The sequence below is a fragment of the Castor canadensis genome, chromosome 19 (assembly GCF_047511655.1).
Source record: "Castor canadensis chromosome 19, mCasCan1.hap1v2, whole genome shotgun sequence".
Lineage (NCBI taxonomy): Eukaryota > Metazoa > Chordata > Mammalia > Rodentia > Castoridae > Castor > Castor canadensis.
In genome coordinates, this window is record NC_133404.1 from 43,710,858 (window position 1) to 43,727,398 (window position 16,541).

Here is a 16,541-nt window from a genome sequence, read left to right on the forward strand (position 1 = left end):
CACTTGCCTGGAGCGCGTGGACGGCTTTCTGGCTTCCTGTTGGAGCATCAGATGACGCAGGGTTCAGGGCATCGTGGGGCTGGGGTGTGGTGTGGCGCTGGCTTGTCCCGCAGAGAGGTCTTTCATACAGGTTTGAGGTCACGGCCGTTCTCATCAGAGCCAGTGAGGACACGGGGTGGACGTGGGGACCTGGGCCCTGTTAGCTGCTGTCTGCTCGTCTTGAACAAACCCAAGGCTACATCTTGGTGAGCGGACAGTGCTGCAGAGCACCTGGGTCAGTGGCGTCCCTGGTCCCCAGAGCCTTCAGGGAAGCAAGGGCCACTGCAGGCTTCTGAGAGCAGTGCTGCGACGCTGGCTTCCCAGTGGCGATGTTGAAACAGGCAGACGACGCAGGCACAATCAGTCTTAGCGATATTTCTAAGCAGTGTGATTTCAGCAAGTAGTCACAAAAGTCCCAAGTGACTCTTGCGCATTGCTTCTTTTTTTTGTTTGTCACATGGTCTTTGAAATCAAGTGCTTAGTTTCCACTCCCAGGCCGTGTCAATTCAGAGTGTCACATGTTGGGTGCCTGGTGGTGACCGTGGAGGGCGGCACGGCTCTGTAGGACGTCTTGAGATGAGAGGGATGGGTGTCTAGCACCTCGTTGTCCTTTCCCTCCATCACTTAGGCCACTCGTAGCTGATTCCTTCCACTCTCTTCTTTCAAAGACAAGGTCCCTGTGGAGTTTGATCCTGACATTGAGGGGGTCTCGCAGCCAGAGAGAGGAGTGACAAGCAGCCCATCCAGGTAGAGGAGGCAGAGGGAAAGCAGAACGACCCAGGTGTCCCCAGCCCCAAACAGCTCGCTTAGACTGAAAAGAAAGTGAGATTTCCAAAAGTAGAAACGCAGTGAGGGAGGCCCAGGGCGTGCAAGGAGGGACCTGCTGTCTACACGGTGACACCTCCAGGTGTCAAGCGGGAGGAAGGCTCAGAGACGTGGCCGCTCGACACTGGGCGTGAGCGAGGGACGGAAAGAGGAGATGGTGGCACCCACCCCGGAGCGGCGGGGTCGGCGGGGAGGCCACGCTGACACGGAGTCACGTCCCAGCAGAGCTGTGTTCCGGGGATGGCCACGAGATGGCTGGGATTTACGGCGCCCAGATTCCAACAAGGCGCTGAGATACTCAGAGAAGCAAGCAAGGTGGCCTAGGCGCCCGGAGAAAGCCAAGCGAACCTGTGGTCTCCGATGTGTGACACCAGGCGTGTTGGACTGACACTTTAATCGGCTCTTGTTATAAATATGTGCGAAAATTCCAAAGAGAGAAGAAGTAACTTGCGATGGGAAAAAGATTGATGACGGACTCTTCTTATGTACTTCTTGACTGTGGAATGGAGTGGGATTTTGTACACGGATATAAACGTATGTGCAGGTTTTCTACAGTTTAAAATTAGCATGTAATAGTGCACATGCAGGAGCATCATGACACTTACACACGTGCTTACAGCTCGTCCTCACTAGGGCCACCCTGTATCTCGCTCCCTCGTCCCCCTTCTTAGGACACCTGGAGCACTTTCCATTCTTGTTCTCGTTCTTCTACAAAACACACCCGCCATATTCACCTCCTGCCCCCCGCCTCCAGACAGGGCCTGTGTTCCCTTCCTGTCCTCCACTTTCAAGTGGTACTGGTCGCTCCGGGAGGCTTCCTCTTGGTGTTTCAGACTGTGTTTATTGCGCTGCCGTCAGAGAAACCCTGCTGCTTACTCCCTCTGTCACCCGCCCGCTGTCCTCCGCTCCCAGCGCCGCGTTTGTTTCTCACCCTGACAGTCTTGATGCACCCATGCCGTTAACCTTGCACTGTTTTCTCCACGTGGGAAATTGGTGCAATTTCCTGTGTTTACCCATTTTCCTCTTCATTTACCTCTCACACTGAGGAATTTGTCAATTCACCTTTCCATTGATATGAAAGGCTTTGTATCTCTAGTGCTCAGTGTAAGCGTGCATACCAGCGAGTCTGATTTAAAACTGATTTTGCCATAAGTATGTTATATGCACGCATAGTCACACACATGCACGCATAGTCACACACATGCACACAGAAGACCGTTTAACATGATGCTAAAGGGAAGTTGATCGTATGCGTTGTGCAGTGCCCAACGTGGGCAACCGTACATGTGTTGGCCTGGCAATAATGAGTAATAACTTTAATAAGATGTAATTCACGCCCACCCACGTGCTGACCGCGGAGCTCGTGACGTGGGACGTCCCTGGTCCTCCCGGAGCCTCGAGTGCCTTTTGCTTACGGCATCCTCCTCTCTGCTTTGGAGTCACCACAGCAAAAGGTGACTGCCCTGTCATTCTTCACTTATCCAAGAGCTCAGCCACACGTATGGATCCCTAAATCACACATGGCCTGGCGTTACCCTTTGCGGACTCTGCACACATGATCTCATGCCACATCTGCCCTCTCGGTGCTCTGGTGTTAAATTTAATGCAGTCGAAGTGAGAAGCTCTGACTTCATCTTGGTGGGTTCTTTTTGTCTGGTGTTGCGGTTATTTTATTCAGGAATTTCGCCTTCGTGTTTAAGAGTGAGATTCATAGATGGTTTTCTTTTCTTTTTTGCATTATTCTTGTCAGGATTAGGATAACCTCACAAAATGAATTATTGGGTGTTCTTTTTACCATTCTTGGAAGAGTTTGTTATTTTTTTGCTTTAAAAGATTGGATTTATATTTCGAATTTATGTTTTGTAAAGCTCACTTCTAAAACCTTGTGGTTCCATTCTTTTCTTCATGGGAGAATGTTAAATATGGGTTCCATCTTTGCTGGTTAAGGACAATGGGATTCTTCTCCCTCCTGTCCCCTCCCTCCCTCCTCTCTCTCTCCTCTGTCTGCCTCCCTCATTCCCTCCCTCCCTCCCTCCTTTCCTTCCTTCCTATTTCCTTTTGGGGTTAGTTTTTATTATTTGTATCTTTTTTCCCTAAAACTTTACAGTTTCTGCCAGTGTTTCCAATAGAAAGGGAAATTCCTGTGGCTCGTGCTGGGCTCATTCCCCTCTTCAGCATCCATGGGTGCCATGACTTCTCTCCTGGGACGTCATAGCTCCCTAGCTCATCTCCTGCCTCTGTGTCACTCGCCCTCCCATCGCTCTCCCCAGCCTGCGCTCACCTGTCTCCTCCCATCCTCCAAAGTATCCAGGGGTGAACATGGCCTTGGTGATCTGCCGTCCAGATCCTCCCCTCGGATGGGAGGGAAGTGCCCGGGGCCACACGGTCACTGTCCTGTAAACTTGAGCACCTGTCACCGGCTACAGCAGGTGTGTGGCGTCTCCAAGGTCTGCAGTTTTCGAGAGTGAATCTCGGCGCATCCGGCACTGCGTGAAACGGATCTGAAGTTTATTCAGGATTCACAGCCAAGTGACATTTTCACGCCAGACAAATGTGGAGCGGTGTGACGATGTCAACACTCAAAAGAAATTTTATTTGTAATCCTATATATCATTAGGAAATCAAACTGTACTTTAAAAGTACACGAACTTAAATCCACAAACCTGACTCGTGTCCAACACGCCTCTTGGATCAACAAATAGAATTGTTTGCATTTTTCCTTGTTTTGAGACAAAAGATATGTTTGTAACAATTTTTTTCTGCTGATTTATGACTCCAATATGGCTTTGTTACCACTGTACTGTAAGGTTGGTGTTTGCATCTTATTTATTTTTGGGGGAGGGTACTAGGGTTTGAACTCAGGGCCTACACCTTGAGCCACTCCACCAGCCCTTTTTTTTGTGATGGTTTTTTCAAGATAGGGTGTCTTGAACTATTTCCCTGGGCTGGCTTTGAACTGAGATCCTCCTGATCTCTGCCTCCTGAGTAGCTGAGATTACAGGCGTGAGCCACCAGTGCCTGGCTGGCGTTTGCATCTTACAGCATCGCCTTTCGTTTGAAGAAGTCGTTCCTGTTTTATGCTACACCCTGAGGTTTTTATAGTTCTTGGGCATTAAAGTGATGCCGTTTTACACACAGAGCAAAGACGTCATGCATGTAATCAGCATGTCCTCATCGGCTTGGCTCCTTGAGAAATCGGACACAGCACATGTAGCCGTTTGCCATGATGCCGTCCTGCTGCAAAGAGAGCAGCCCAGGGCGAGTCTGGATTGCAAACAACCCAGCCCCGTCTCTTTCTTCTCCTGGAAGGCGCATTTTGAAAGCCTGTGTGATTTCAGCCACACGGTGAGCTGTTTCCTGAGAGAGAGAGAGAGAGAGAGAGAGAGAGAGAGAGAGAGAGGCCTTGAGGAAGCACGGGCTGCCCCGAGCTCTGCACATCGTCAGGCGGTGATGTGTCACTGCTGGATGGGGAGGAGTGGCGACATCTTTTCTTTTTAATTTAGTTTTGGGTTTTATTTGGTACCAAAGTAACACAGCTTCATGCCTGAGGACGGTGCACGGTCAGCATGACACCCACGCTGGTGTGGCAGGCTGGTGGGTCACCATGCTGCATCCTCGGCCACTGTGAGGGATGGCGTTCTGTGCACACGCCGGGTGCTTGCGTCATGAGGACGGGGGCTGAGGAACAGCCAGGCATTATGGGGACAGAGGCCACCCTTTGCCCAGGGGGCAGAGGTGCTGGAGAAGCAGGAGCTCGTGGGAGGCACAGAGAAGCACTGAGGCCATGGGGCAATGTGTCTCCCCTGGACAGAAGGGGAGAGACCTCAGGCCTTGCAGGTCCCAGCCAGGTTCCTAAGAATGTGGACATGTTGGAACCTCCAAAGAAATTGGCAAGACCACCTTGTCATCTTAGGAATTCGAGAAAAGCACTTCCCTGACCAGCGCCACCTACATTGACCAATCTACTTAAAACTGCAGGCTGGGCATCATGGCTCACACCTGTAATCCCAGCTACTTGGGAGGCAGAAATAGTAGTATTACGGTCCAAGGGCCAATCAGGGCAAAGAGTAGTGAGACCCCATCTCAAAGATCAAGCTAGCAGGTGGCAAATGTCTGTAATCCCAGCTATGCAGGAGGCAGAGGTAAGAAAGAGGATCACAGCTCAGGCTGGCCCCTGAAAAAAGCCCTGAGATCACACCTGAAAAATAAGTAAAACCAAAGGGCTGGGGACGAGGCTCAAGTGGTAGAGTGCCTGCTTAGCAAGCACAAGGCCCTGAGTTCAAATCCCAGGGCCACCAAACTCCCCTGAAATTTATACCCTACCTTCCAGCACTTCTTTCCCCAGTTACAATTGGGGAAATTGTGTACAGTTTGCTTCTTTTAGAATCTAAGCTTCTCGGGAAAAGTGATTTTTTGTTGTTGTTCTTTCGTGGTACTGGGGATTGAACCCAAGGACTCCGGTGCAGGGCAAGCGCTCCCTCTCTTGAACCATACCCCAGCCCTTTTGTTTGCATTTTGTTTCTGACATAGGGTCTCCCAAACTTTGTGTGGACTGGCCTCAAAGACCTGATCCTCCTGCCTCTGCTTCCAGAGGAGCTGGGATTACAGGCTTGCACCACCACACCTTGCCATGGGGAAAGTGATTCTGGACTGCTTGGTTGACAGCTGAAAGCTCATGTCAGAAAGACACCTGGGCCAGGGCTGGTGGCTCACACCTGTAATCCCAGCTACTGATGAGGCAAAGATCAGGAAGATCTCAGTTCAAAGCCAGCCCATGCAAATAGTTTGTGAGACCCTATCTGGAAAAAAACCATCACAAAAAAGGGCTGGTGGAGTGGCTCAAGGTGTAGGTCCTGAGTTCAAATCTTAGTATCACAAAAACAAAAAACAAATAAGCAAACAAAACCCACTTCTGGACACATGGTAGGTGCTTCAAAAATAAATGAATGTGGAGTAAGTGGAGTGAGTGGTAGGCCTTATGAACCCCAAGAACTACTGGGACACTCCATGCTTTTGGGATTCCCCATTACTTCTGCAAAATGAAATACTCACTTGTGCTTTGTGAGAAGGGCAGGCGTGTTCTCTCTGCCAGCGAGATAATGGTGAGCATCAGTGGAAGAAGCTGTGGGAAAAGACGGGTTTCACGTTAGGGTCAAAGTGCAGATTCCAGTGCTTGCCCTGGTCCCAGAGAGTGTCTTCCCGCGGTCAGGAGGGGGCTCTGCAAGAGAGGGACAGGGTCCACCAGGAATCATCACCCTGGTGACTCCAGGCACCACTGCCCTCGGGTCACTCCCTCTACTGGCAGCCTTGGTGGACAGACAGGGTCATCCCCACCCAGGTGGCTGGGCCAAGAGGGTAAGAAGAGGAGGAGGAAGAGTGGGATGGGGGCGTCTGTGTCAAGATGGGACTGAACCCCTGGGTTTAGCAACAGAGCCCCCCTCATGGAACCCCACTCAGTTTCCCCTGTAAGTTTTCGTCCTAAAAGGTGCAAACTCTGCAGTCCCCCATGTCATCCCGGTCATCCTGATCAGGAGGAGCGACGTCCAAAGGGCCCAGAGAACGTGTTCCTTGTGGACAGTTTGGTGGCTCCCACTTGGGGATTCTGCTGCCACCCATGGAAGGCACAGTCCTAGACCAATGCTGTCACTCCCAGGGACCTTCCAACTGTGACAGGCGTCCACCAGTGACCTTAGAAGTCGCAGCCTTCAGCTCTTGTCCTCGTCTCTGATCTCGTGCTTCTCCATCAGCATCTTTCTTCCAGGTGGCGTCTGTGTCATTGTAGATTTGAAGGTCCTCACGGGGGCTTTGTCAAATGACCCACACGGAAGCGGGTGTCGAGACGTGATAAGGTGGCTGTGTCGTCAGCCTGAAGACAGGTGAAGGGCCAGGCTTGGCCCTGTGTCCTACTCCACGCTTGTAGAAGTGACAGAATGCAGACGGGGAGCACACCTCAGATTCGGGGGACAGCGATGCTTTCAAAACCGTCCTGACAGGCTGGAGCCATGAGCCAGATTGAAAGAGGACGTGAGCAGCAGGAAGCTGGGCAGGCCTGGCGGACCAGGGCACGTGGGAAAGACCCGGCAGTCACTGACCATGGTCCTGTGGGTGGCCCTGTGGTGCTGGCCGTGCTCACGCTGTGGAGAGAGGCATGAGAGACCCCATCTGCAGGGCTCAGACCTGTTCTGAAGTGATCCAAGTGGCTCGCTGAGTGTCAGTGGGAGTCAGGTTGTGTTTGTTTTAAGTGGTCAGGCACCTGGGGTTCCCCCCTCCATTATAGAAATCCATTCCATCTCCTCCTGCCTCACTCTGACTTCTCATTATGCCGTCCTGACAGAAAAAACAAACAAACAAACAAACTAACTAGAAAGAAAGTGCCTTTTCCTACTCTCAACTTTCCACTCAACACTGGGACAGAAAAGGCATAGGGTCCCCCGTGTCCCCGCCATGTCAGCCAGCTTTCCAGTGAACACCAGCTGGTGCCCTTTACTCTATTCTGCAGGTAGCACCAGATGCCACAGGTTAAGAGCTATGTTCCCGAGATCACCCCACTTCAGAGCCAACCATGTCATAGGCTGTCACCTGTGCTTCTGGCCCACCGGCTGTGAGTCCAGCATCAACCACCCCTCCTTGGCTCTGATCAGCTCAGAGAACGCGGGAAACACTCGCCTCAGGTTCACTGGTTTATTCATAAGGAATGCAGATGGACAGACAGATGAAGAGAAGCAGGGCGAGGTCTGGAAAGGTCTTTTGTGCAGGAACCCGGGTTCACCTCCTCCTGCCCGTCAGATGTGCTCACCACCCTGGACCAGGCTCCCGAACCCAGTCCTTGTGAGTTTTTACGTAGGCTTCGTTTCGTAGGAATGGTTGACAACGCCGTTGCCCAATGGTATCAGCCTCACCCTCGCTCCTTTCCTTTCCTGGATGTGCAGGTGAGACTGAAAGTTCAAACCCTCTAACCACGCACTTGACCCTAAGTAGCCCCCATCCCAAGGCTATCCAAAAGACCTCCAGGAGTTACCATATTACAACAAAAGACACTCCTGTCACCCAGAAAATTCTGTAACACCCCTATTTATAAGAGTTCTAAGAGCTCGGTGTCAGGAACTGTGGTCAGAGACCAAATATACATTTATTCATCACATTTTTACAACCAAACCCAATCTTTTTTTTTCTTTTATTATTCATATGTGCATACAAGGCTTGGGTCATTTCTCCCCCCTGCCCCCACCCCCTCCCTTACCACCCACCCCGCCTCCTCCCTCTCCCCCCCACCCCCTCAATACCCAGCAGAAACTATTTTGCCCTTATTTCTAATTTTCCAAACCCAATCTTGATAGTCATTCTTGATCTTTTAAAGAGTGTGGACTGAGGTGCAGAACTCTGAAACCTTCTCGAGGAAGCATTGCATATGCACTTCCTCCAAAGTCAAGGCCTTCAGCTGGGGCGGGGAAGATACAGCTGGATCCCCAAGTCTCAGCTTCACAGTCCCTGGAGCTCATCTGGATTCCTCCTGGCCTGTCCCTGGTGACTCACAGCTGTGGACAGTGGCCGTGGAGATGACACATCTTGGCAGCTTCTCTGCCGGCCCTGGCTCTGGGCCCTGGGAAGATCGCACACTTCCTATCTGGCCCCGGCCCCTGCCTTCCCTCCAACTCTTGCTACTTAAGGGCACTGACCTCTTTGGTCACCCCATTCTGTGAAAAGCCACACGCCACTGAGTCTGACAAGGAGGAAGTCACCCTTGCTGGGTGGAAATATCGAAAGCACACTAGTCCAATGAGTCTTGCTTTCTGCAGCCATGAGTGGACTGAGCTTTCTCCTTCAGGACACCCCAGTTTTCCCAAGAATCTTATCACAGAGGGAGGGAGGGATGGCAGTGGAATGGAGATGAGGTTTCCCTAGCAGCTGGGGTTTGTGCAAAACCCCGGTCAAAGGACCTGACGTACTGTGTGAAGTGGTTTTAATGACATTCACCCAGAGGGTCATGGGAACAAAACAGGATGCTTTTCACAAGCCCTAGTTCACGGTCGAGACTTAGGAACTTGTGTCTTCGTTCCCAGCTTTCTCTTCAAAGGACCTTGGCCAAGTCTGTCGCGTCTGACTCTGGGGTGGGGTGCAGGAGGACCTCCTGCCTCGGGGGGGGGGGCGGTGTGCGCTGTCCCTAAAGTCCCTTCTGACCCTGTAGTTTTGTGCTTCAGACATTTGAACTTCCCAGGTCCCTCTCTGCTCCCATGCTAGGATTCCACTGAGTACCTGTGTGGGTGTTGTGGGGACAATGACAGAGGAGGTGCTGTTGGCCTGAGCTGGAGGGCAATGGACCGCTTCAGATGAGTCTGGTATCTAGCAATGGACAGACCCCTGTGGCTCTGGGGACAGTGAGTTTCTAGTCACTGGAGGTATTCAAGCATCTGGAGGGATTGCTGAGGAACAGGCAAGATTCTGTGGCCAGGAAGGTCTGGTGCTGGCTGTCAGCATTGTGGAATGTCACAGTCTGTCTCTTCAAAATGTCAGACACCTGGGGTGGCACTCGGTGGGTGACCTTGTTGCACCTTTGCTACCGCAGAAGGTAGAGAGTTGGGTAGTGCCTGGGCTGCAGAATTGACTCCCGAATGATGGAAAACGGATTACAGGGCTGGCAGAGCTGCCCCTGAGCAGTAAGATTTAAGCTAATTCCTTTGCAGAAAGCAAAGCATGGTTCTGCCAAGTGAAGAGTGAGTCCAGCAGCCCTGAAGGGGATGCTGGGCTTGGGGAACAGAGGGGAGGGCGTCGTGGCTGGAGCCCAGCTCTCCATACCCAACGATGCCTCCTTATTGTAGCGTTACGTTGTTATCGAGAATGTCACTGTACATACGTTACACGTCAGGGTATCGTGTTGGTCCGTGGAGGTGGGTGACATGGCAGGAGCGTGACCACTGGGCCATCATGACCAAGGCATGTCCCCTGGCTCCCCTTAGATCCCAACAATTAGGGCTCCTGTCGATGACTTGGATGCAAATCTGTGCACTTCCCATGAACCAAATGGAGTCTTTCTGCAAACTCAGGTTTATTTAATCCTGGATTTTTATAAAAACATAGTGCGATGGGAGAAAAAGGTACAAAGGAAGTACATTGAGACAACTAAAAGTGGTCATTACAGATTGAAGGGGCTATGGATGATTTTTGTTATCTTTTGTGTGTGTCTGTGTTCTCTAAAGTTTCTATAATAAGCATGCAATTCTGATGTGGTATGGAAAAATAATTTGTTTCCCAATTGTTCAGAAAAAGGAAAAAGGAGGGAAGGAAGGAAGGAAAATTCTAAAAGCAGTGGATTCACAGGCACAAAACTTCAGCACTTAACTGTTCTGAGGTGGCATTGGTGGAAGGTGGGGAGCAGAGGTTGCCGGGGAGAAAGCTGGGTGTCAGGGAAAAATGGCACATATGCTAATTCGAGATGGAACAATGTGACACCCTGACTGACAGAGGAGTGCTGCAGCACAGATGGATGCTATTGCTATGCTACCACCAAGAGAGGACAGTCCTCTTTCCTCTTGGTGAGCCTGCAGTGGGTAGATTCTTCTGGAATGTCCTTGGGACTTTGCCTCTCTGGGGATGGGGTCAGGGTCCTTCTTGGAGCCTTATTTGTGACTGCGTGACCTTGCCTTACAGGCTACAGCAGAGAAGTCTCCTGGAGCCTACTTCCTTCCCGAGTTTGCGCTGTCCCCGCAGGGAAGCTTCCTGGAGGACACGACAGGGGAGCAGTTCCTCACGTATCGCTATGATGACCAGGTGAGCGCTGTGAAGGCTAACCAGAGCAGAAGAGCACGCGTGGCTGAGATCCGGAAGCCAGGTGCCCGGAGATGTGATTCCCTTGCATTCTCAATTCACATATATAATTTAAGATTGGACTCATCTTTGAAACCAAGAATGTCAGCTTTCTGCAGAGGTTCCTAGCTGAAAGCCTGAGTTCCTGGGCAGTGGGACAAACCTGGGTGGGATTGAAGCCCGTGTGGGACATTAGTGGACTTGGCAGAAGTGAAGAGGAGGGGCTGGACTTGATTACCTTGTCATAGCACAGAGGGAGATGGTCCAGTGACTGAGGTCAGCCATGTTGTCCTCAGCTGTGCAGTCAAAGGATGGCATATTCTGGTTCAATTTAGACCAGGCCTAGCTAGGGGGCAGAAGACATCACTGTCAAGGAGAAGCTCTGAGAAATTCAACGAGTAGAAGTGAAATGTGACTGTCGGGACGGGGACAGAGCCCTGGCAGAGAGCATAACAGGTGGTATAGGATGGAGACCAGAGCAAGGGCAGGAGTCAGATGATCGGCAGTGGTGTCACCTCTTCGTCCTGGTCCTTGAGGCTGTGGCAAACTGGCCTGCCCTTGGCAGGTTTAGCTCTGAGCTGGGGGTGGGAGGAAAGGTGGGATTGTGATCCAGCAGACCCTTTGTGCTGGGAGCTACGCAGGTCATTGGGGCATGGGTGAGAGCAGACTCATTTTGGGGGGGGGTTGAACTCAGGACCTCACAGTTGTTAGGCAGGAGCTCTACCACACACCTCCAGCCCTTTTTATGCTGGGGCAAAAAAAAAATAGGTCTCACATTTATGCCCGGGCGGGCCTGGTCCTTAATCCTATTTATACTTCCTGTGTAGGTGGGATGACAGACATGAGCCACCGTGCTCACCGTGCTGGGGTTAGAACTCAGGACTCTGTATTTGCAAAGCAGGCACTCTAAAGCAGGCTTGAGCTATGCCTCAAGTCCATTTTTCTCTGGTTATTTTGGAGATGGAGGGTCTCACAAAATATTTGCCTGGGCTGGCCTCCAACTGTGAGTCTTCTGATGTCAGCCTCCCAAGTAGCTAAGATTATGAATGTAAGCCACTGCGCCTGACCCAAACCAATTTTTTATAATAGAAATTTTCAACGTTCAATCATTTCCCTAAGTTCCTTGAAAAAAATGATAGTCATTTGGTGAGCCGATTGGGTGTAGGATAATTATCTATTGCTGTTATGGAATCCAGGCATTTGGGCTTGGTTGCTTATAAGTTACATTCTGCCTTTCCTTCCAATGGAGTTTTATATGGTCTATAATTTATGGACTCCTTTTATTCCAGAAGTCAATGTTCCAACGGATTTCATATGGGAACTTGAGGGTAACTGATTGAGAAGGCAGTAAAGGATAAAATGGAGAGTCCAGAAATAACTAGCTAGGTATTTTATAATTAAAGAATGACTAATGCCTTCTCCAGGTTCCACGGATACATTGTAAACACTGAACACAATGTATACGAGCTATATCATAATGTACATAAGTACAACACATATGAAATACATTGTATTTAATATAATAAAATAAAAGCTGGAAAAAAGAGGAAAGCCAGCCCCTTTCTTTAGTCCCTCTGAAAGGTCTAAGCCTGTGGCTTGCTGTGGAAATTTTACCCGAGGACATGTTCTAGAAAGCCCCCAGGAGTAAATAGCGCATAAAACTTTTCTGTGTTGCCCGTACCACAGTGCTTCATTTAGGGAGAGGAGTAAGTCAAGGACAAGAGGTCAGTAATAACATCCACCCTCCTCTGCTAATGGCAAAGAAGACCCACCCTGGTGCTACACTAGGTGTGTCTCCCAAGTGATCATCAAGATTTAATCACCAGTTGAACACAGTGACTCGTGCCTGTAATCCCAGCTACTCTGGGAGTGGATATCTGCAAGATTTAGGTTCAAGTCTAGCTTGAGCAAAAAAGTGAGACTCCAACTTAACCCCCCCCCCCAAAAAAAAGCCAGGGTTGTGGTCCAGGTATGCTGGGCAAAACTGGAGACCCCATGTCAAAAATAACCAAAGCAAAAAAGGACAGGTGGAGTCTTCTGTGGTGGAGCAGCTGCCTAGTAAGCTCGAGGCCTTGAGTTCCAACCAAGGACTGCCAAAAAAAAAAAAAAAAAGACTGACTCCATCCGATCACCTGGAGACTGTGGACCTGTCACCCAAGCTTAATTTTCTTTCTTCTGAATGCTGACCACACAGACTGCACTGCAAATTCCAGGAGCCTCTGAGGCACTGGGGAAGAGATAGACCCATCAGATACAGCCACACTCGAAAAGAGACTGTGTCCTGCAGCTCTTGGATGACCCATTCAGATCAGAGGCTCTGGGCACAGACCGCTTCAGGTTCAGGTTCAAGCCCCCATTCCGCCATCTTGTTTGCGGTGTGCCCAGTCGCTCTGTTCTGTGCATGTGAACTTTGTCATCTGTGAAGTGGAGATGTGGGTGGGGCCATTGTGAGGACTTACAGCGCTAATTCATTTAACTATCCCTGCACAGTACAAGCCTTTGATTTAGCTGCTGTTACCAGTGCTACTAGTTAGTGATATTAGGTATGCTTACGCTGAAGGAAAGAAGTCTAGTTTCCATTTACATCAGGGCACCCTACACAACATTTTAAACGAATTTTTAATTGAGGAATAATATTATGCATACCGCCAAATGCAGATGAAACTAAAGTGTAGAACTCAATGAACTTCTAAATATTTATGTTTTTATACCACTACCTAGCTCAAGAAATCAAGTATTTCCAGCACCCTAGGAGGCTCCTGCGTCCCTTTAATCTGTATCCCCCACCCGACAAGGTCAAATGCCTTCTGACTTCTGTCACCGCTATTGATTGCTTTTGCCTACTTTTCGTTTTTAGTTTTATATAAATGGAATTGCACAGCACGCACTTGTTCGCGTCTGGCTTCTTTCACCCATCATTGTGTCTGAGAGATTCCACGAAGTCGTTGGATCCAGCACAACATGGGGCTTAACGTCTAGCAGTCGGTTCTGCTCTTTGGAACAAATTGTCTCATTCTGGAACAAGTTTCAGTATACTGGGTGGTGTGCCACATGGCTGTGCACAGAAATTCCCAGATTGTCCCTAAAAGGTTTTCTGGGTAGTCCCTCCAAAGATTCCGTACCTGGAGAAATGGTGGGGGCTTCCTTCCAGTGTAGACTTTGTTATATTTCTGGCATTGCACAGCCAGAAATAGGTACAGGGTCTGTGTGAGTTGTCACCAGGTCAAGATTTGTGCCATCAGGTGGCTTGGGCACCTACCTGCAGAGTCTGCGTGTGTAAGCTGCCACCATAGTGACAAAGCGCTTAGGCTGTTGAGACAGAATCCTGGTTGCTGAACCTGTTGGGAAGCTGTAGGTCCAGCAGGACTGTCCACCCTATGAACTCTCTTTTGATAAAAGGGGAGCAGATGGGAGGTGTGTCGATATTGTCTTTCTTGACAACTCCAAGTAGGGCTTTTAAAAAAATTTTATCCTGGACACATTTTCACCAAGGACTTTGAGTCACTTTCCACAAATCTTCTGGATTAGGTGCCTGGAAAACTAATAACCTCGAGGCCAGTAAAGCCCAGCTGTGATGTAGGCTGCCTTTAACGAGTGCGTAAAAGCCACACTGGATTATTCCGGGGCCAGAGCAGCCTGTGGTGGAGAGCAGCCCCAGGCAGCTGGTCGCAGTGCAGCTACAAGCAGGACCGGTCAGCCCGGTTCCCCTTACACCCCTGATTAAATTGTCATTTAACAAAATTATATCCTGCCTTTGGACCTCAGATCCTTTATTCTGAAAAGCAAAGGGACTGAGTTTCTCGGTCTGCACTGAGTCTACTCTAAAATGCTCTCTTTCTGAAAGCACAAATAGAATATTCCACGTTGCAGTGTTAATTGGATCATTCTGATGGCTGAGGCGCTCGCCAGCAACGCAGTGAACTATTACTTAGAGAATTAGGGAATCTTACAGCTGGTGGAGGTTTTGGCCCAAACACCTCATTTCACAAGTTGAGAAAATGGAGACTCTAAATGTACAAATGACTTGTTCAAAGACATCCAGATGGGTCTCTCAAACCCCAGGCTCCCCCAGCCCCATCCCAGAATGTGTTCAGCTGTTTCTCTCGGAAGAATTGCCTGGAAAAATCCTATTCTTTCATAAAAATCTTGATTTCTCAGTTAGGATCGAGGGAGCTTTGGGAACCTCCATAAGCAGAGGATGATTTCATATTGATGGATGGCTTTTTTGGCTCATACACAGCTCCTTCAGGCATTTGGGATTAGCTATGCAAGAGCATCTTATAAGCACATCCTTCCTCTCCAGCTTTCAGTAGGAATCACAATGTTTTCGTGGTCTGTGCAAAGCTCATTCGTTGAAATTAAAATGGCACCAACTTCCCACTGGGAAATACATCCTCAGAACGACAGCACCCCGTGACTCGGTGGCATACAAGGTCATTGGAAAGGATCGGTTTGGAACAACTGGGTCCAAAGGTTGTGGTTGAAACCGTCATTAGTCAGCCAGACGCTAGGGTAGATTGATTCTCCCGTCATTCCTCACTGTGGCTTCCCACTGGAGACCTCTCACAGGCAAATGGCTGAATGTCCATCAGCCCCGGGGAGCAGAGCCTCAGGTTCTGCGCTGTGCTCTTTCTCTCTTCACTGAGATGGTGGCTTTGTCATTCTCTGCCCAGGTCTCTTTCTGGGAAAAGAGGACGCTGAGGTCTTCCTCCATCCTTACCTTACTTCAGCTCACTGAAGGGTTACATGTGCAGCTTTGTGGTGGGTTCTCATTTCTAGTCCATGATAGACCCAGTGTTTCCTGGTGAGAGAGAAAGCTCATTTATTTTTAAAGACTTCCCTCCCTCCCTCCCTTCTTCACTCCCTCCCCCCTCCTTCCTCCCTTCCTCCCTCCCTTTCTTCCTTCTTCCCTTCCTTCCTTGTCCCTCCATCCCTCTCTGTCTGTGTCTCTCTTCTCTCTCTGTGTCAGCCAGAGGGATGTGGAAAGCATAGCATTCTCCAGACTTAGTGGGTTTGTTACAATAGGCTCCCTCCTCGTTGGAGTTCAGACTGATGACACAGCTAGCAGGTGACTTAGATTTAGTGCCTAGTGAGCATTTTCCTGTGGCCCATGCGTTGTCTTTACACGGTGTGTGTACATGCTGGTGTATTGTCACCTTTCTACTTTTAGGCTGTGAGGCATCAAAAGGCAGGGGAAAGGGCCAGTATCATGGGCTCTGAGCCTGCAGGACAAGGCTGGCTGTTCAGAAAATGCCAGATTACAATCTCCTAAAATTTACCAGGGACAAATCCCACTAAAGTTTGCAGCCGTTCACAAGAGAGCCACCTTGACCTCATGCTGGCGAGGTCCTTCTCTATCTGTCTCTACCCATCTTCCTCGCTCCTGCCTTCCAAGACCCCAGGACAGGAGCCCCTGACTAATGTAGCATTTATTTTGTCTCTTCCTGGCCATAGATTCAAGATTTATTTCTAGATCACCTATAATTTTGTCATCTATAATCTCTCAGCGAACACCTGACTTTCAAAGTCTTACTGTCCTTTTCTCTTTTCCTCCTGTTCATATTTAACTCTTAAAACTAACTTCTGGTATCTCTTTCAATCCTCCCCACACCATGAACAGGCATCTTTGGGAATTTTGGTTACTTTCTTGGTGCCACTTCCAGGTTCTGCTGTGAACCATTCTACATTTGTCACTGTGTTTGTAATGTCCTTAGGTGAATGACATCATAGATGGAGTCCTTATTGACTCTTCTTTCCTGCTTTCGATGTCACTGACAGCATGTTTATGTGACATCTTGTTTCAAAATGCCTCACCAGTTTGTGTTTTCTCATATCTCCATGGCTGGGGAGGCAGAGGGCTGGATGTGTGGCCCTGA

At 49.6% G+C, this 16,541-nt stretch overlaps 1 protein-coding gene across 1 annotated transcript in view; it reads left to right on the plus strand.

The window, feature by feature from the left end:
* Positions 1–16,541, plus strand: part of Adamtsl3 (ADAMTS like 3) — a 252,154-nt gene that overhangs the window by 25,128 nt on the left and 210,485 nt on the right. Inside the window, exon 3 of the mRNA XM_020176611.2 lies at positions 10,510–10,629. Coding sequence (XP_020032200.2) covers positions 10,510–10,629 — 120 coding nt within the window. The remainder of the gene's footprint in view (positions 1–10,509; positions 10,630–16,541) is intronic.